The sequence below is a fragment of the Eufriesea mexicana genome, unplaced genomic scaffold, assembly GCF_001483705.2.
Source record: "Eufriesea mexicana isolate 0111107269 unplaced genomic scaffold, ASM148370v2 scaffold616, whole genome shotgun sequence".
NCBI lineage: Eukaryota > Metazoa > Arthropoda > Insecta > Hymenoptera > Apidae > Eufriesea > Eufriesea mexicana.
The window spans coordinates 1,072,073-1,094,450 of record NW_016908770.1 but is presented as its reverse complement, the minus strand read 5'-3'; the positions used below and the strand labels follow the sequence as shown (position 1 = coordinate 1,094,450).

The window sequence follows — 22,378 nt, the reverse complement described above, 5'->3', positions numbered from 1 at the left end:
TTATTGTAGATTAATATTTCAAATATGTTAAAAACAATATTAAAATAATTTTGTGACGAAATAAATGTCATCGATTTTTGTTTATGTGAATTAATTAAAATAAATACATGAATATTAATTTTAATTATTCAATTATATAACTATTGAAATCACAAATATATTCATAAAATATTAATATCAAAATAATATCACTATATACTTACCAGATTCACAGTCAACTTTAACAAAAATTTATGTAAAGATTATGTAGACCTTAATTACTAAAATCAAAAATTTTTGTACATCTTGTACTTACGGTACTTCATACAAAATTGATATGATGTATTAGAACGTCATTTATGCTGTCAATTGTAAATATTCGTAATATTAAAAAAAAGAAGATCAGAAGGCAGCACAAACTTTATTTTTTTTTTATGTTTTACGTTGTTATATGTAATAAAAATTATAGTGAGATTAAAATTCTTTTCTCCTTAAAAATTAAGTAATTTATTTTTTAATTAATTAATTAATGTATACATATTTATGAAAATATTCTAAAAGAATGATCATCTAAATACTTACTTTTATACCTGTTCTTCCAAATTCAATTAATACACCTGGCTGATAATCATCACAGCGATGTATTGGTTCTCTGCAAGTTACATCTGTACCAAATACATATCCAATAGTAGATTCTAAAAATCTGTGTACGTAATTGTTCATATTTATTTAAAACGATAGTATACAATTTCACTATTCAAAATTTTAAAGGTTAAAATTTTTTAATTTTTACATTTCATACAAAATCGAAAGTATTTAATAATCTATTTTCATGCGTGATTCTACTGTTTTCACACACATTGCTTATTTGTTTGAAAAGATGTGAATAATATTACTTATAATTCTTTTTTCTTATAATTATATTACCAAATAAAATTTGATGTTGCTATATATTTAAATTTTATTTGAATATTTTGAGAAATAAACAATAATTTCTTAGTATTTTGTTTTTTGTCATAAAAATATTAATGAACATATAGTTTTTTTTATTATTATATTAATACCTATTTAATATTAGATAAATAATATAAAAATCTTTTAAAAATATAAGATTAAGCATTTAAAGTCAATGTATTTATGTTAGTAACTTCATCTGTAAGAATATTAGACAAATTTACAAGATGTATTTACTGAATATAGAATAAAATTTTCAATTATAAAAAATATAAATTTTTCATTAATTAAAATACTCTTTAATTTTTGTATTTTATTGAATCTTGTTTATTTAAATTATATTTTATAATATTCATTTTAAAGCTAATGTTTCCCAAAGTTTGTCTTTTTTCATAATATTAATGATCATTTCTTGGCTAACAGACCATAATCTTGCTGCAAGTGCAGGATCTAATGCAGTATTTGATGCATCACAACGATAACAGTTATTGAAATAAAATCCAGTTACTCCTTCTAATTCTGGTGCAGTTGCACAGAAGACTGATGTACTGGCAGCTTGTTGCTGTAAAATTAAAAGACAAATATATATAATGAAATTTTTAAAAATTCTGTTTTTAAATAAGTAATAATCCTACCAGTGATTTTGTAAAAGGTCGAACAAATGTAAATAATAATCGTAATGTCCATGAATAACGAGACAATGAAGAAGAGACCATGTTACCAGGGTGGCAACTAAAAATATGTACAGTGGGCCAACGTTTTGATAATTCTTGTGCAAATAAAATATTACATAGTTTTGAATTATTATATGCTCCCATGAACCAATATTTATATGCAGGGGGAGATAAAGTTAATTGATGAAAATCTTCTACTGTTTTTAAAGATGAAAATCTAGTAACAAAAATGAGATATGCTGAGATATATTGATATTTAAGATAATCATTGATATGTATTGATTTGTAGAAAAATAGACAAATTTTAGAAATAGTATATCATATATACATTATATTTATTGAAAAATTTAGAATACCTGTGTGATTCACTTGAAACTATCACTACTCTAGAATTGGGACATCTTTGTATTGGTTGTTCTAATAAAAGGGTGAAATAAAATTGAGAAAGGTGATTTACTTGAAATGTGGTTTCATAACCATCTTTTGTAAGTTGATAAGGTATTGCAAACACTCCTGCATTTAATATAAGAATATCAAGAGTTCTAAAAATATAAAATATTTATATGATGAAATTAAGTATAAGTAATGTAATGATAATAAAATTGTAATTTATTACGATTATTTCTTGTTATTGATGATTCTTTTCCTAATTTAAATTTACCTATATTTTTGCTTAAATTTTTCCGCTGCTTCTTTAACACTATATAATGATGACAAATCCAAATGTAATGTATCACATACTACATTTTCTCTTTCTTGTTCTATTTTTTTTACTGCTTCTGTAGCTTTTTTTAGATCTCTGCAAGCTAAAATAACTTTACATCCATGTAGAGCTAATGATCTAGCAGTTTCAAATCCTTAAAAATTACAGTAATAAGGGAAAGAAACAAAATATATAAAATTATTTATAAAGGTTTATAAGTGATATGAATATCAAACAGATATACCTATTCCGGTATTAGCACCTGTAACTATAGCAGTTTTGCCTCTTAAATCTCGACCATATAAAACAGATAATGCTGTACTGCTACCATCGAAACGTTGTCTCACAGGCTGTGATGATTCCCTATATTCCGTAGCAAATGCAAGTCGTGGGTCAGTATATGTTGTTGTATGATTCATATGATCAACAAATAAAACTTGACCATCTTCTGACACACGTTTTTCCCATCCAGATGGTAATTCTTATTAACAAATAATATTGATAAATCTTATTCATAATATTTTAAGTTTATAAAATTTTTTATAACTGCATAAGTTTTCATCACTGATTAAAAAAGAGGTTTAGATATATATGTTTAAATAACAATTATAACTAGGTACAATAACATTTCATTTGATATTACATTATAATTATATGAATCGGTGTGTATAACTATCGATATTCATACAAGATAAATAATTAACAATTTAAATAATATATTCTATATTACAAATTTATATAGTAGTATTGTACCCCCTTCAACAATCTTTGTACGACCAGTTCTAGGATGTGTCCACTGTGTGCCTCTTGTGTAGTGACTAAAAGAAAAAATAATATTATAATTTAAAAAATAATATTTTACAACTGTATCATAAGTAGTTTTTACTAATAACCGTACTTTATAGAATAACGATTAATAATAATAATAATATGTATCGTATAACATCATTTACTTTACGTAGTAGACATTTCCATTAGCAGTTGTCATTTCTTCCCATCCAGGTGGTAATTCATCTTCACTGTCGGAATCATTTAAAATACCTATCATTTTCTTCTTATTCTTATTTTAAATTAATTTGTATCTATAATCATTTTACTTGTATTTGTTGGGTACACTATTTATTTACTATGAAAATATACCTATATACCAACTGTATGTACTACCAACATTATAATCAAAACAGATTTAACAATATGATAACAGTTGTCCCTATAACAGTTGTATCAATAATAAAATAATCATTTTTGTATAAACAAATATTGTATAAACTAATTATATATTTATTTAATACAGGAAAAATTGTAAAACAATATGATTAGTAAATTATTTTTAAAGTTGTTAAGTTTTACGATTATTTTACTTATCATACATTAAAAACATTTAAATGAACATATTCATCTGAAATGGATAATAAGATTAATCTATTTCATTAGTATTCTTTGCACGCATAAAGAAAAAAAATTTTCTTTCTATGTGTTTTATATACATTATTAATACAGTCCCATGCCTACAAATGCATCATTCGGGTTTTTGATTTGGATCTGGATGACGCAGAAATACGTCATTGAGAATTTTATATAGCTTTCTTAAAATAAATTTACAAAATACAGCAAATTGTTCAATTTCTTTTTATAAACACTTTCTCAATGTAACGCGATTGAAAGAAAAGATGTGAAATTTTCCTGTATCTACGTCAAGTGCATCTCTAAATGTTCTGACGTCATGTTTAATTATTCCATACACATATGTAAAATATACATAGGTATGAATATTTATAATGACTCAGATATAAAACATGAGATACCATTAGAGAAATATATTAAATAAAAATTAAGTACAAAGTCTGTAATATAAAAAATACGAGCTTAAAATAAGCTTAAAAAGCGAGCTTAAATTTGAACACGTTTCAAGATTCTATTCTAAACGAAGTTAACTGCAAGCCGCACCCGCAGTTTGCGTACAATCGATAGCAGATTTCACTTCTGTCAAATGGATAATGGCAGCGATGGCAATTGATATGATGTTGCAGAGCAATGGATTTCAGTCAAAGAAGAAAGAGGATCCAGAAAATAAAGATAATTTATGGTAAGCTTAAAAAATTCTTGTTAGAGATTTTTTTTAATATCAAGTACATATACTATTATAAGCACTTGCAGTATATAAATATTTTGATGTTCATCTTACATGACATATATTAGAAGTGTGAGAATTAGTCATTTTTAACATTTTACTTTGTATTACTTTTTCTTTTATATAGGTCCTCTATTTTGGCTGAAGTACAAAATAGTAGCAGTAATAAGTTACCTTCAAACAAAAATATACTTGTTCTAGGTAAGTTTGAGTAATTTTCTTAATTAATACAAAATTTTGAAGTCATAAATGTGATTCATATAGATGTATATATAATAAATGTTAAAAGAGAATATTTATGTAATTTTATTTTACTGCAGTTGCTTTTAACATATGCTTATCTTAAACATTGAATTTTTTTTGTTTTCTAATTATATATTTATTTACAATGATTTGAATTTTAATATAAATGTTCATAACATATATGTATATAATAAAGATATTTATTAAACATTTCAATTATATACATATAATTAGTGAGAAATTATTTCATTTATAGGTGATAATGAAAGTGGAAAAACAACACTTATTGCTAAATTACAAGGTGTAGAAGATCCAAAGAAAGGTTCTGGTTTAGAGTTTGCATATATCGATGTGAGAGATGATTATAGAGATGGTAATATTAATTACTTGACAATGTTTGTAATTCTAAGAGGTTAAGAATTATGAAGTTGTATTATATTTATTTAAATTTACTATGTAGATCAAACAAGATTATCTGTATGGGTATTGGATGGTGACCCTGGTCATGCAAATCTTTTAAGATTTGCATTAAATGCAGAAAGATTTCCACATACACTTGTCATGTTAGTTGTTACAATGACAACTCCGTGGGCCATTCTTGACCAACTTCAATCTTGGGCTGCACTTCTAGGAGACCATATCGACAAATTACCTTTAGATAATGATACTTGGCAACGATGTAGGCAACTTAGTGAGTTATATGTTTATATTATTCTTATTGTGTATTTTCTTATTTAATTGTATGTAAAAATTGATTAATGATTAATTTCAGTACTTTTAATCTTTTAATAGTAAAAAGACATATTGATTAAGTAACATATTTCAAACAGTTTTTCAAATTACGTTTTATATGTATAGATGTAAAAAAATGGCAAGATTATACAGAGCCAGGAGATGAATTAGATCCTGGTAGTCCTTTAAGGCGCACTAGTCGTAATTTAGATGATGATACAATGGATAATCTACCATTACCAGAAGGAGTACTTACAACAAATTTAGGCCTAGATGTTGTTGTTGTTATTACAAAAACTGATTATATGTCTACTCTTGAAAAAGAACATGATTATAAGTAAGGTTACAATATAAATATTAATAAGTAATACAATCATAATTGGTATTAAGGAATTATTTTATTTATATATAAATTTGAATTTTTTATAGAGATGAACATTTTGATTTTATACAACAGTGGATAAGACGATTTTGTTTACAATATGGTGCAGGATTATTCTATACATCAGCAAAAGAAGATAAAAACTGTGATTTGCTTTATAAATATCTTACACATAGAATTTATTCATTACCATTTAGAACACCTGCTTTAGTCGTCGAAAAAGATGCAGTTCTTATGTATGTAATTTTGATTAAGTAAACATTTATACATCCTTAATACATTAAACATATTTTTAATTATAGTCCTGCTGGTTGGGATAATATGAAAAAGATTAGTATTCTTCATGAAAATTTGCAGTCAATGAAACCAGATGATTATTATAGAGATGTTATTGCACAACCATCAACTAATAGGAAGGTATGTATGTATAAATTATTCTTTTAATGCTAATGGTTTTATAATAAAACATTGTTTTACTACTTAGAGTGTAACTAGAGAAGTAGAAGTACAGGCAGAGGAAGAACAATCTTTCTTGGCTAAACAACAAGCTGTATTATTAGGTATAAAAGATCCAACGAGTGCCCTCACAACAAGGAATCAGGCAAGCCCTGGACCAGTTATTCAGGTTATACCATTTGTAATTGGAGCATGCTTGTCATGTTACATACAGTTAATAATCATTCAGCATTGAATAACGACGTCTTTGTGGCTAATTTATATATCTATATCATATATGCTGTCATCATATTTTCATCTTTTAACATATAATGCTTATTATGTCGAAATTATTCTAATTTTAATATTCCAAAAATTCTGACCTTAACTAATGTTTGTGTGAATGTTGCTTTTTATATTCTTGAATGTAATTATTTGATACATAGTATTTACTAGATGTCCCTATTTCACGTGTACATTTGTAATTAATATATCCGTAAATTAACCTGTGTACTTTTTAGCATATGAGTATACGGGTACACAGGCACTGAAATATACGGATACCCATGTACTTTTTAATGCACGGGTATTCGGGTATTAAGATACAGCTTTATTTGCGCCAATATTTACTGTGAAATTAATCTGTGAAGTCATTATTCACTCGCTCATGAACCGCTATAAGCAAAGTTGTGCTTTCTTATCACGAACGATACAGTACCTAAATATTCTAGCAAACCTGTACACGTGAATTTCAGTACCCATATACCTGTGTACTCGTGTATTAGGAAGTACATGGACTAATAAATGGGTAAATTAACTACACGTGTACACGTGTACTTTCAATACATTTTCAAAACCAACAATTTTCGTATTTACATTTCATAATAAATCTTTTGTACATTAATATTAGAATCATTGAATGTTTCTTCTTGTTGACATGAAATCATTTAGAGGCAGTCATGCATTGCTTATTCTTTATGTATTTTTATATTTAGATTAGTATAATAAATTTATAGAATAAATTATATTATGTTGCCTTATATTTTTGAAATTTAAACTGACAGTTATTTAATGATATTAATATATGTGTTTTTTTAGATTTACAATATAGAAAAAGTATATTTGCATACATGGTTTTCTTATACCTTCATCATTTGAATTTTAATGACACTTACATTTACATTCTGTAACTTCATGTCAAATAAAATCACTATGAGCTTTTTATAGTGGACAATCAGAAGCATGTTCTAATCAATGTGGTATGATCTGTTATGCATATAACAGAAAATTCAGTTCCATAAATATTAAATATATTTATATAGGTGGCATCACCAAATAAGAAATTAGATCCCAAAGGTACAGGAGCTTCACAATCTGGAGAAGGTGTTTTAGCTAACTTCTTCAATTCTCTTCTTCACAAAAAGACTGGAAGTCCTGGATCACCAGGTAGTGTAGGTACAAGTCCGATAAAAATTGGTAAGTAATATAATGTTCTACAAACGTATGGAAGTACGAATTTTTATAATATTTTAAGGTAAGCAAAAATTGATTTATGTTTTTATTACTTATTTTAGATAATGCATCAGTGGATAAAGCAACTATGTGTAATGACGCATCAGTGGAATTAGACCGAATTACTCAACCAAAGAAAATTCCTCATTTAAATCCCAATTTAAATCCCAATTTAAATTCGTCATTTGAATGGTAATAGAAATATATTTTCTTTATGACTCATACATTAATTGTACATTATAATTATAATGTATCACATTAAAATTTTGCAGATAACTGAACAAAATGAAGTATATCGTGCGATTTTCATTACATCAGTTGCAATGTTTAAAATTAACATAAACTTTTTTTGTATTTGTATTAATGATATCGGCATGGGTATGTACAAGAACTTGTAGCAATTTGATATTTTATAATAATTTGGTAGAAATTTTTGTTTACATTCACTATATTTTATATCACATATTGTGGTTTAATATATAGTTATATCATTTATTAGTTTAATATCTTTGTTTCGAAGACAACTAAAGATTTCTAATAATTTGTCACAAATAACAATAAATTACTTATAACAAATTTTTAATCGACTACTAATCATATTATGCAAAGCACAGATAATTAGTTAAATTTATTAACGTATAAATATATAGCATTATATTAAAATTTTATGGAATTGTTGTAGAATATTATACTAATTTATAACATAAGATACAATTGCATAATTTAAAATTATTTTTTTTTTTTTAAATAGCTTTTTAAAGTAATAATTTTCGTTAGATTATAGATTGCACGTATTTTGTTTATAAATATTTGCATATTTCTACTATTACAGTTGTTTCGGTATTGGAATTGGTGATGTAATGTCGAAAGTTTATTATGAATGTGTAATAAAAAATTTAATTTAACTTAAATGGGTCACAAGGAATTGGAATTGATGTATAAAGAACAGCATAACTTAATTCAGAATCGAATATGAAACGCAAAAACAAAAAAATAATTATATGTCAGACAACTTACCAATAATCTTGTTTGTTTTGTTTAACTAAATATCAATAACAATATAAATAACAATTAGAAATTATTAAATTAATGTAATTAAATATTTAATATAGTAATACATTCTAATTATGCTTACGCACATGACCTTATACCTTGTTATAGTAAATTATTCAATATTCATTTTCAAAGGATAAAAGAATTTTTTTACTGCTTTTCAATGAATGCTTTCGTTTTTTCGTTTAATAAATAAATATTTCTATTTATATAATATTGTTTTTGGTTATGAAAATTGGCTAAATAATTCATTCTTGAATTCGGTCTATATAAAGTGCCGTTACTGTAACGTAAATGAGTGATATGGATGTATGAGATAGTATTTTATATGAAGTGTTAGATTTAAACAAGATTTCTTAGCCAAAGACACGGGTTTGTCTTTGGTTTAAAGAATTTAACATGGTATGAATTGGAAGTGTATGATTACAAAGCGAATGAAAGTTTGATGTGTTGTAACTTCTTTAACTTTAAAAGAATTTTATGTAAGAGAGAAAAATTTGTAAATTCAGTTATTATCAATGTGGCTTTCTGTATATGAAATAATTGAAATTCTTGGTGAAAAATAAATAATTTTTCATAAACATGGAGTTTATTATTCTCATCATAGACGAGGTCTTCGTTGTTCTATGATTTAATTATAAAGTTATTAAATGTATGTTGAAAAATATGTTTATTTTAAAAAACGTATATGACTAATATCAATTATATAAAGATGACGCAATAACTTAAATTTCACCTCACAGACTAATAATGCAAGTTATTATTAACTTTAATAATCACATAAAACGGATAAAAATCAACGAGTAAAGATAGAAAAACAAAATAAACATCAAAGAGTATTTAATTTTATTATAACAATGTCCAATAAAATATTAAATAAACACGTATCAATTAAACAAAGTTAACGTATTATTGATTTGATAACTCTGATGATTTGACTAAATATAATTTCGTAATGTACAGCTTTATATTGTAAATGACATAACAAAACTAATGACATTTACAAAGTGTCATATAACGACGAGTTTGACCAAATACCATCTGTTACAACTATTAAGTTTAAGTTTTATTTGTTAACTTTTAATAACTATGATATTAAGACATGTTCGACGATTTTGATTTTACAAAACTTAATCTAAGAATATTCATCATTTGTGATAATACTATAAATGGTAAAATGATTCGTATATATTATATATAATTAATTAATCATATGTTATATATATTATACATTATAAATATTAATAGACTACTATACCGTATTATGTTACAATAATGTATGTACAATAATGCAATCTTTATATGAATCTTCAAATCAAATTTTCTTGAAATTCAGAAATTTTTCTGAATTATATAAATAATCCAACTATTGCAAAGAACGAATTATACAGGGTGTCCTACGGACCATTAGGCACGATTTTTCAAGTACTTCGTTTTTATTGCTAAGCTCATACTTTAGGTAATTTGTTATTAACAATACATTTAATAATTTGTACGTTATATGTTTATTGTACATTTATTACAATTAATAATTACTCGTTTCTAAATTTCCTTTTCATTAAAACTTTATATATTTATTATTTTTCTAACAAATTAGGTGACACTACACGATTAATATTATAGGAATTTATTTTTGATTTGTTATGGATAAGGAAGAAATCGACAGGGAAGATATCGATGAAGAACATACTGGTAAGGAAGATACCAATAAGGAAGTTATCGGTAAGGAGGAAAATATTTATTATCGATAAGGTTGGATAGCTTGACTGTGTTAAAAAGCGGAGGATAAATTAATACAAATTACAAATGCATATGAATTTATTTTCGACTTTAATTCGTTACATTACTATTAATTTATTTAAAATTAGGCAGAAATGCAAATGTTATATATTATTAATACTACTTTTGAACTTTTTATTTTATTTTCCAGATTTCAGTTTTTGTTATCATAATCAATGTATTTTAATTTATAATAATACAAACTAAATGAAATTTGTTAATTTGAACGTGGTGGCATAGGTACACATATATGATAACAGTATAGGGGAGTCGTTTGATACGATATGTTCATTTTGTCTTTTGCAAAGGCGAATACTTCTCCTGTGTTCTTATTGTGATATATTCTAAACTAAACAAAATAACAATTAACATTTTAAATGTTAATAAAGTTTATTGTTTTTTTCTTTTTTAAACATAGAAGACTTAACAAAATTTTTATTTTCTAAACCTTATAACATACCTATTACTTATTTACATCTATTTTTAATATTAAATATTTAATATTCTTATGAGAATATTTACATTTATATAATTTTATTGAAAAATGAAAAGTTCTACCGAATTAATAAAATTGATAGAACTCCGAAAAAATTTATAAAATTAATAAAATTAATAAAATATTAATAAAGTTGCAGTAGTTTGTACGATTTCCATTTTGCATAAGATTGTACTTAATAAGTAAAAATTATGATTCAATAATTTTTACACGATTTTTTAAATGCATTATAAAAATATTTAACGGATCACTTGTTAGGTTGAACAATGTATTTATTGTTATAATTTCATTGATTACAATCGAGATGATTATATGCATAGTGTAATAAAATAATACAAGTGTTAAGATGACACTACTAATGAACGTTCACTTTATAACGTTATTTCCGCACAAACATAGACAATACAATAGGATTATTGATTAAATAAACAGAAGAATAGAATTAAAATGAAAATACAATTAATTTTTATATATATTCAGTTATCCTGAAGATACAAGGAATTATATTTTTAAGATATTTTAATTGTTCCATCCCATGACTTGATAATACGTTTTTACGATCCCATTGTAATGTTAATACGTTTACATTGTTTTTAATGTTATTTATTAATATCTCTAAGTATAACATCATTTTACAGAAATACTATGAAACAGGAATGGTTCAAAAACTACATATTCCCCATTCACATCTAGTACCTCTTTTAAGACTCCTTGTGAATAATTCGTAATAATATAAAAATATTGTAGTAGTGAATATAACAATTTTTAATTATTTAGTGTTCATAATTTTATTTAAATATTAATAATATTTTGATGAAATAAATATTATTATGTACCTAGGTTACTCAATTCTATATTCAATTAACACACGAGATCCTTTAATGTGTATTAAAATATTTTATATTATTGTAATATATATTGATTACTTTTCCACTGTATTTAATTTAAAGTAAATTATGTATGATTTATGTTTGTAGCACGAGGAGTCTTAAATTAGATTTTAGTGTCTAATACTTGTAATTGTTTGTCTACTTATTTTATGTTTAGTTATTAAAGTTTCTATCCTACGTATTATAATTGCTTCACAAAAACTCCTAAAAATGGATTGTAAATGGAAGAACAAGAGGATAATAGTTAAGAGCACTATATATTTTGATGTTTATAGTGAAAATTAAGTTATAGATAGAACCACAGATATCTATCTTGTGCACTATAATTTCTTCCACTAATTAATTTTCACTGGATTTATTTGAAACATTTGAAATATTCGTATACATTATATTTAACATATATTCATATAACATATTCACATATAACATATACTAAATAAATTATGTTATTATAGAACCGAAATAATTAAAAAATATAATACTTTTAATATTAATTTTATCATTATGTTGTAATAAATTTCATATTTTACTTAATATGAATAACGAATTGAAAGATAAATTTTTGCATTATAGAATATATCTGTGGTTACATCTACTTAAATAAAATGTAATTACGAAAAAATGTCTGTCAGTGCACTTAACAATTATTAATTATTGGAAGCTATAACTGTAAGAAAATTTATGAAGCAAAAGATTGTTACAAAAGTGAATATCCTACAAAAAAGAAGGTATATAAAGTACAGTAAGAAAAATATTAAATACCAATTTTACAATTACAGAATTTATATCAATAAGTTTATCATTTTGAATACAATGATAAATTTTGTTTCCACTCTGCTACAAATATTCATTTCAGGCTTTATAATTAATAAGCAATATTTTCTTTACACTTTTTCATTAATGGTAATATTGATAAAGATTCGCAAACTTTAGTTGGATAAAATGAAAGGAAAGAAGATGCAAAGTCTTGTAAGAAAGACTTCGAAGTTGTCTCTTCATGAGCTAACAAAATTTATGAATTTGTATTTATTAAATATCTATTACCTTTTCAAAACTTAGCTTCCCTTTTTCTTCGTTATTAAAAGTAAAATAAATTGGTTAAAACATTCTATAGCTTAATAACATATGGATAGAAGTTATTATAATATCTATGTAAATAATAGTCAATTATATCAATTTTACTAATAGTACATAATTTTTATCGTTTTATATATATATAAAGTATGCAGGTAAGAAACTTTGAATTAGAATGGTTACGATAATTCTTCTTCTTTTATTTCCATAATTAATTTAATGATAAATCAAACATTTTATGATTTGTAAAACTAATTGGCACTATCCATTGTCATTGGAAACATTGAAACTTTTAACAATAAGATACTTTACACAGCTTCAAGCAGGGAAAGCAAATGCGGCAGTAACAGTCATAAAATTGAAGACAGTGGTGAATAGAAGCGGAGTATTTACAAGAAACTCGTGTAAATTATTTATGAGACAAGAATTAGAAAGTCTCAAAAATTTATATCATTTTAATGATTATTACAAATAATTATTATAAACAATCATGGATTAAATTTTTGCAACAAAGTACAAATTCTATCCATGGAAATATAATATTAAGTACAAACTAATTATGAAATGTAGTATAAATGATGAAGTAATAAAAAAGTAACTAAAAAAATATTGTATCTATAAATTATTGTACCTAAGATGTGATATTGTTGTATAGCTATAGGAAGCGGAAGAGCAAAATAAAAGAGAAATACAAAATTTGTGAGACATTTTTTGAAGTAATCATAAGTTCTTATCTCACTGTTTATTGTTTTCGATTGAGGAAAGCAAAAGCTTTGTAAAAGGTGTTTACTAGCTTTGACACGACATATTGTTAGCTTAATCATACGTTCGAAATAGCATTATTTATAGTTCTATCAAATATCTTTTAAAGATAATTGTGTGGACAGACTGTATATCAATGTAAAATAGAAACATTATTATAAATGTTTAAAAATATTGGTTAATATTTTTGTCGACTAATAATAATTACTAGAAGATTATTATATATTTATTATTGAATTAAACTTGGTAAACTTGAAAAAAAGAAAATAAGGACGAAGCAGCGTTATTGATACATACATATAATCAATTCGTTTAACATTTCACTATCTTATAACAACACAATTTCAGGCTTCATTTAATTCGCAAAATGCCAGTTTACAATTATAGTTCATTGATTGATTATATTTATGTAGCTAAAATCGGCTGAAGTAATAATATTAATGAAAATATTTCTTAATTTTTTAGGCTGTTTAAAAAAACGAAGGAATAAGTAAATATTGCATTCTCATTATTCGCTTAAAAAACAAATGGAACAGGAAAAATTAAAAAATTGTTTAATTCATGTTAATTGTATATAATTACCCAAATATATATATATATATATTTAGAATATATAACAAATTTCAAGCATATATTTAGAAAATATTTACTAAACCTAAAAATAATTATAGGAAAAATTACATTTTATGCTTGTGTATATCGTATATTTACATACGATAAATGTAAATTAATCAAGTAGAAATATTTTGTAAATTATTATAGCATAAGAGTATTATATAATATTTTCGAGAGAATGGATTAGTATAAACCTCCTGGTTTGAAGAATGGGCAGTATATAAATATACTGATGGCTTTAATATCTTATTAATTTATACAACAGTCTCATGAAAGAAGGAAGTATGAAAAATAAAATTTTTACATTAAAATTTGAAATACAAGAAGAGATGCAGTATTTAAATATTCCTATTGGTATCACTGATGCTCATTTATGTATCTAAATAAAACTTCAGCTTTGAATGACAATTACATTTCTAGATCTAATAGAGCAAAATTCGCTTGTCTACTGCCTTCCGGCATATTGGACACTCTGACATTCGGTCTCCGCACATTTGACAGGTGCCGTGGCCGCATAAAAATATCATATTCTTCAAACGATCTAGACAAACTGGACACATGGTCTGTGAGCAAAAAGGAACAAGAAAAGAATTAATTGCTTGTTAATCGAATTTTAGTTAAGCAATATAAAATACTTTAATATTATACAAATTTCAATTAATCAATCCGTTTTTATAACTTATACAATTTCTTTTTATTCTTTTATTTTCTTTTATAGAACTACGATCCTCTGTTGTAGTTTCCATAGGTTGACAGGTGTAAATTATATTTTATTTATAAAAAGGAATATATAAACGTTTAATTAGAATTGAAGCAAATTTTGTTGAAAAAGCTGTATATATATTTAATCATAAAACAAATCTAGAAATATTAAATAAAATTTATTTTGTTATGCTGACCATCGTAAAACAATTGTATTTTATTTTAATTAAACAGATTTTATATTTCATATAAAATTTACATTTTATACATTTGCATATGTATCACTAGTAATGTACAGAGATAAAGTTAAATATAGAAATAAGCATTTATCATTTATTAATTTGCATTTACTTTAAAATAATGTTTTTAATTGTTTTACGGATACATTTGTATGAAATAATGAAACCTTTAGACACAAGAGTTCATTTGTTAATAGATCAGTTTAATGCAATATAATTGTTAATGAGATTATGATGGCAGGAAAACAGATAAAGGTATTGCTGATTAGGTAATGTATTATTAGATTACCAGTGCTTTTATACATACCTGTTCTTTAATATCTTGAAGTTGTTGCTGAAGTTTCTGTATATCGCTGTGAGATGTATCGCGGCTACCATTGTTCATCAAAAGAGCTTCACCACCTCCAATATTTTGTTGCAATAGTTCTTCTTCTTGATCACACTTTACCTCTGTTATTGTTGCACCTTTAAGCATAAAAATGACTCTATGAAAATCTAATAATGATTAATAAAATAATTTCAGTTTCAATGTACCAAGATCAACGCATCATGAACGTCATGATATTCTTAAAAGAAGTCAAATTGACACAAATAATATAAAACAAATGATATTCATCAATAACACTTTTCAGCGCTAATTTTAATGTATAATGTTCAGTGGATAACTTTTGTGGGGTTTATAGTGTACTTTCCTGAAAACGAATCCGTAATTGAAATTGCTTCATCAGGCGCATCCTTTAAAAACTTTCCAATATAATTTTGAATATCAATTTCTTGTGATTTAATTAATTATTAGTGATTATTGTATGGAATGTTTGAACTGATCTCGAAGATACTGTAGGTTTTTTATTCATTACTATTTTTAATGCAATTAATTTATGAATTACATGCACACATTATAAAGAGAATATCCTTGGGCATCTTCTCATATCACTTTTGTTCACGTTTTACTTTAGGTTTTGCTCGTTATTTAATATTTTTACGAAAGATTATGACGCTCCATGTTACGAAATTATGTACGCCACGAAATAATTATTAATAACAAGCTAATTAGCATCAAATTGTTTTCGAAAATTACATAGGAATATTTCCTATAGTTCCAGTTTTACGATGCAATTATAAAAGTTCATAAATTAATTACAGAAACTTGGTAATTTGTGATTTTTCACTGGCGAACCCATTCTATCCTTTTCTAATCGCTTTCTGTCCTTGTCTATCACGTGACGAAGTTTAGACGACCTCCTTGCTCATTCTGTGTTTCTGTTACTTTTCTGAGCTTCTGGTCCAAAATCACAGATGGCGCTGATCGAGCTTCGCGCGAAATTCTATCCTTCTCTAACTTATCGACGGAATGAGTACCGTATCAACGGATTATATTGGAGGTATATTGAGTTTATTTAGCAACAGAATTTGTATTTGTATCATATTTTGCTGCAAATGTTACATATTTTTTTAAAAATATTTTGCTAATTTTACAATAACGTAAAGAAACATACAGCAATTATAGCAAAATAATATTTACTTTTAATTTTAACAGTCTATCTTCATTCGTAATACCTTTACTGTTAATTAATATAGGATGGGTTGTTTTTTCTCCTAGACTTTTATATGTTAGTTTTATTGCACTTACAATGTGTAGCAAATTCGTGTCAGATAAAAAACTTTTCATGGAAATGTCAGAATAGTGCGTAAGAAGTACGTTCGGCGGCTTATTTTTAAACTTTGACGACCAATTATAGTTATTAAGAAGCACAAAATATTTATAATCACGGAGATTGATAAATTCTCACCCAACTTGTAAAACAACAATGTCCTACCGTTCTTGCCTTTTACGTGATATCTCATTTTAATAAAAAAATCGTGCCTCTTTAAAGAAACTCGCAATTTTCGAAAACTGAGGGTGATAGAGGAATTTCGATTGCGGACTCGTTTTCAGGAAAATAAACTCTACAAGAATTATCCAATGCATATTACAGATGGAGGGAAAGTTAAAACTCGTTGGACAGTGTAATCGAAGTTGTTGATGTGATTCAGAATGACGAAGTTTTAGGAAAAAATAGAATTCAATTGCGCCTCGTTTCCACGTAAAATAAAATAGTGTAAAATATATTCGTATAGGTACAAATGTATAATCTATTTATTATATTAATTATAAAATTAAATTTATTAATTATAAATTATAGTTTATTATAAATATGCAATCATAAAGCCACGTATAATTTTAATTTCAATTAGAAAGTAACATGTTTCTTGCTTCTATTTTATTATGTGAAAATATACACTATATACACACTTGAATTCCATCAGTTAGGTTTTATATCCATATAAAATAGTGTAAAATATATTCGTATAGGTACAAATGTATAATCTATTTACTATATTAATTATAAAATTAAATTTATTAAGTATAAATTATAGTTTATTATAAATATGCAATCATAAAGCCACGTATAATTTTAATTTCAATTAGAAAGTAACATGTTTCTTGCTTCTATTTTATTATGTGAAAATATACACTATATACACACTTGAATTCCATCAGTTAGGTTTTATATCCATAATTTATGCTTAGTGACATACATGTCAGATGACGCACTGTCTTTATGACCTTACAATGTTTCTCTTGTCGAGTTTATTTCACGATTTTGTACCTGGAGCATTGGAACTCTTAACATAAGTGACATTACCTCCTCCACCACAGCAGATCGACAGTGGTACCATATGTTGAATTTGAGCTCTGCACTGAACGCATTTCTTCATGAGAGTTGCACAACTTTCACAAGCGCACATATGTCCACATGGTCGAAATAATACGCTAGCTTTTCGATCGGAACAAACCACGCATTCCTCGATCTGCAAATATATATAACATTTTTAATATTTTATTTGATTTGTATTGCATTTTCGTCCAAAGTGATATTCAACATCTTATTTAATTTATTTTGTAAATATTTCACTCCATCGTACTTCAATTACAACACTGCTTTATAGAGAATAATTTCTAGATACAGTATAAAATTTTATGTCGCTAAGGAAATGTTTCACCTTCGTTCTTGAAAGAACATTTTCTCTGCAGATCAGACATTTCTTCACTCTTGGTGCACAAGCATTACAGCAAGCTACATGTCCGCAAGGGCTGAAAAGCATTTCGCGTTTTCCATCGGAGCAGACCAAACACTCGTCGATCGTTGCTGATGGGGCTGCCGTTTCAATATCATGCCTGAAAGTATAATTACGTGTATCGAATATACGAAGATAAAAGTTTGTTCTTAAATTCGCGTCGTTACGACTTGCAGCCGGAAATAAAATTCGTCAGGACTTTATCAAACTACTTACGGGTATTATGGCAAAGACGTGGAAGTTGATATAGTACTTTCATACATAGCATCGATGAAAATAACAGGGATTAAAACTTACTTTCGCATGAACGGACATTTGTTTTGTAGTATTCGAGTTTAAAAAAAAAAATTGGAAAATGCGAAATTCTTTACATTATTAATGAGCATGAATTTAAAATATTTAAATGTTTTTAACGCATTGATCGTCGATTAAACGAACGAAGATATACGAAAAATATGGAATTTAACCCTTTGTGGCGTTATAATGGCAGGTCTAACTCGTCATAAGTTCTTCATACCAAGTTTCACAAAGATGAGCTACACTAGGATGAATAATATTGTATTTAACACATTTATTGTGAGTAAAATTTATATAAATTCCAGAAACTATTATAACTTTGATGTAAATGAAATGTAAATACATGGCAATTAATTAAAATTAAATTCTTTTTCGATGCATAATTTTGGAATGGATATTTAGTATACATTTAGAATTACAACGCACTTTGGTATTTTAAGTATTATACAAAGATAAGATAATAAAATTACTGTATCGTGCCATTGTGATTTCTAATAAGAAACTTATCATGTTCAAAGAATTAATATTATAGTAAAGAGTTTAAAAAAGTAGAAAACAGTTTACAATACTGTATTACCGCTATCGAACTATTCTTTAATAACGAAAATTGTATTTCTGTTTTCAAGTTTCTAATTAAAATTTCTAATCAATCTTGTCGAGTTTAATATAGAATTAGTTTCAAATATAATTTCTATCGAAATTTTTATATAAAGATAGTTTTAGAAAATGAAAACTCAGAAAAGTAAAATTTTGTATTTCTCTTTATTCCCTTTTCAAGGAATTTAGCTGTTGAAAAATGGAACGTATAAATTAAACTTGTTCGTGATATTCGATTATTACGTAATACCGAGAATATGAGAAGTTTCGTGCTGCGAAAATTTAGAGATTACTCGGACTACAGATATGTATATATCTTCCGTATTTGCACGCTTCAGCAAGATATAATCTTATTTCCTTTGACTAGAATGCATACCAAGCCGTCGTAATTACAGAAAGCTACGTGCCAAACAGGTGAATTTTCGTCTGAATAAGTGTAGATTACACTATTTTCCTTGTGCCATTTCATTCTGCAAACTAACACATTAGCAAGCATAAGAAAAGTTCAAGTATTTTTGTTCAAAACAAATTCCAGTGTAGCTTTAATAAGTTTTAATTCAAGAACAAACTAATTTAAAAATTTGTAGTTTTAAAATAAATTTAAAATATTTAAATTAGAAAGAAATTATAAGTTAAAGCGTTTTGAATGTGGTATTTCAAATATATTATAAAATTGTATATACGTATTCTAACGCATTTTCATTTCATCTAAATACTCGAGTATTTTTAGATTATTTTAAACTTAATCGTTTGCACTCAAGAGGCGATACACGACCGTCATTTAGCAAAATTTGAAAGATGGATACTCGATATCGAGTTTGAAATAATACAACAATACATTAAAGATTGGAACAAAGCAGTTTCATATTTTCTACATTATTATCAAAACTGTTCTTGGCTTTATAGCAAAAGAGCTTCGAATAGGTACTTTCCTATGGTGGAAAAAGTCTGAAAGTGCAAAGGTTTAAAGATTAATTATCGATCTTCATAATTTTGTTAAATGATGACCACAGGTCACCGCTCCAGTGCAAAGAATTAACCATTATTCCAATATCCTAGTGTCAGAAAAGTTAAAACATTTACGGCTACAAAACCAATAAATGTACTTCAAAAAAGTAATTCTTGATTTTCATATATACATATATCGCGTCTCCAAAACTTCCAAATCGTTAATCCTCAAAATGGACGAAAATCAAGGAAGGAACGCAAGGATGGGAGAAATTTAATTTCGCATGCCCGCATTCGAAACTTCCCGATGGACTGCGACATTTCGGGGGTGTGACCGCGGGACACAAATAGGACACAAATAGGAGATAGATTCTAATTACTAACGATTCTCTGTCCTTGTGGCAAGTAGTTAGCGTTTTGCAGAGATTCGGATCCGGGCAAAGGTCGAGCGGGGTCTGTCCCTTCTTGTTCTTCAGTTCCAGGTCGGCCCCGTGGGCAGCCAGGAAGCAGGCAATGAAAGAGCTGCTCTTCTTGTCCTGCCCTTGCGCGCCCAGTCCCATCAGGAGCCGTCCTACGTCCTGGACATCCTGCAGCTGTCGCAGCTGCGACAAAGTGTGATATCTCAAGGCTTCGTGAAGAGGCGTGTCGCCATCCTTGTCCGCCACGTTCAAGTTGGCGCCCTCGCGTACCAGCAGCTACAACAGGATTTACGAGCCGCGTTTAATTATCGAACCACCGTCGCGAAATTAATCTGTCAGTTCAAGAACGTTTTAATTATGTATGAGCCGGCGGTTCGTAATTGTTCGACCGAATTCTGACTCTGCTCCGATTTCATGTTCTCCCGGGTATATATGTAAGTATGTATAGATAGCTAAGGATCTCGTGGGAAATTTCTTTTCTTAGAAAAATGTAAACAAGGTATTTTTGTTTAAGTTGAAGTTTGACAGAGGAGATTGTTTAATAACTGGCGATATTTTTGTGGAGATTTTTATGGCTCATGTTTGTGTCGTCATGCGTGTAATTTATTTGATATCTATGTTGATCGATGCTATTATTATTAAATATTTTTTGTTAATTTTGAATAGTATACGTAAACTGTAAAAATTAAAATATTCTCGCATCTATTCTATCTTGATTTCTAGTCGTGTTCGACATAATACACATTCTCGATTTTAAAACTGGTGCTCTGAAAGGATAATAATCGTTAAAAGTTATTGCACATATGAGGTGTACGATTGCTACTGTGACCATCTATATATCGTTATTATATTCCAAATAATCGAATAATAAACCTATTTAAAATTAATGAAGAATAATAGTCTCTTGCCGAAGACAAACACTTCGATCTTCCGTGGAGAAATTAAGATTAATGTTCGAAACGTGTTTTCAAAAGGAACTGGTACACCGGAAATATTCCAGTGGATCGTTTGTGGAGTATCGGAGCAGAGGTGAGGATTTCTTTTTCCCCCTTGTGAAATAAACGTACACGAACGATCTGCGTGTGCTGTCGCTCGACAGCGAGATGCAACGCGGTCTGCAAATTGACGTTTTGCAAATCCAGGTCAGCTTTTCCAGCACGTGCCAGCTGTTCAGCAACTTCGACGTGATTGTTCAGAGCAGCCAGATGAAGGGCCGTGTAACCATCGTCCTTTTTCTCGTCAACTATCCATGGTCTCGGAAGTTTCGAGAGGAGCACCCGCATTGCGCTGCAATCACAAGAAAAATATCACGTTTAACGTGTGATCGATAAAGTGACATTGCACTATTTTTAATTGTCTTCGAAGCATCTTATCGATATCTTATGCAACTTATACATCGATAAAGAATAAATTTCCTTTCGAATATCTTATATAAATTCTATTTTTATTAACTAAAGAAAAAATTAAAGAGAAATTTTATTATTCTTTCAGTGTCATTGTCGTCATCATCTTTTTCCGTATACATCATTGTATCTGCACAATCGAAATCTGCTTTAGAATCAGTTTTCAATTTTTTCTACTTTAACTGGCTTCCAATATTAAAAAAGTGAAAAAAATAATTAACTGTGATTGTATTGAGAAG

General features: G+C 26.9%; 3 protein-coding genes across 4 annotated transcripts; 1 reads left to right on the top strand and 2 right to left on the bottom strand.

The window, feature by feature from the left end:
* Window positions 1-1,285: 1,285 nt before the first annotated feature.
* Window positions 1,286-3,440, bottom strand: Wwox (WW domain-containing oxidoreductase). The gene is made up of 7 exons (XM_017898049.1): window positions 3,264-3,440; window positions 3,064-3,128; window positions 2,555-2,791; window positions 2,269-2,464; window positions 1,964-2,149; window positions 1,569-1,824; window positions 1,286-1,495 (listed from the first exon to the last, which is right to left on the bottom strand). Exons 1-7 carry the CDS (start codon window positions 3,356-3,358, stop codon window positions 1,286-1,288), a joined length of 1,245 nt encoding a protein of 414 aa, XP_017753538.1. The 5' UTR covers window positions 3,359-3,440.
* An 867-nt stretch (window positions 3,441-4,307) lies between these two features.
* On the top strand, window positions 4,308-8,118 carry Dlic (dynein light intermediate chain). 2 transcript variants are annotated; one of them, XM_017898045.1, is made up of 11 exons: window positions 4,308-4,396; window positions 4,569-4,642; window positions 4,941-5,057; window positions 5,145-5,375; window positions 5,543-5,753; window positions 5,846-6,034; window positions 6,101-6,215; window positions 6,283-6,423; window positions 7,556-7,709; window positions 7,808-7,937; window positions 8,018-8,118. In XM_017898045.1, coding segments are annotated over exons 1-11 (1,452 nt in total). In that variant the 3' UTR covers window positions 8,019-8,118. The 2 variants fall into 2 exon arrangements, with proteins under 2 accessions (XP_017753534.1, XP_017753535.1); XM_017898046.1 differs by having other exon boundaries at window positions 4,309-4,396; window positions 6,283-6,399.
* A 6,718-nt stretch (window positions 8,119-14,836) lies between these two features.
* LOC108546118 (E3 ubiquitin-protein ligase MIB1) lies at window positions 14,837-22,019 on the bottom strand. The gene is made up of 6 exons (XM_017898051.1): window positions 21,804-22,019; window positions 20,702-21,012; window positions 18,401-18,575; window positions 18,007-18,208; window positions 15,663-15,820; window positions 14,837-14,977 (listed from the first exon to the last, which is right to left on the bottom strand). Exons 1-6 carry the CDS (start codon window positions 22,017-22,019, stop codon window positions 14,837-14,839), a joined length of 1,203 nt encoding a protein of 400 aa, XP_017753540.1.
* Between the last annotated feature and the right edge of the window lie 359 nt (window positions 22,020-22,378).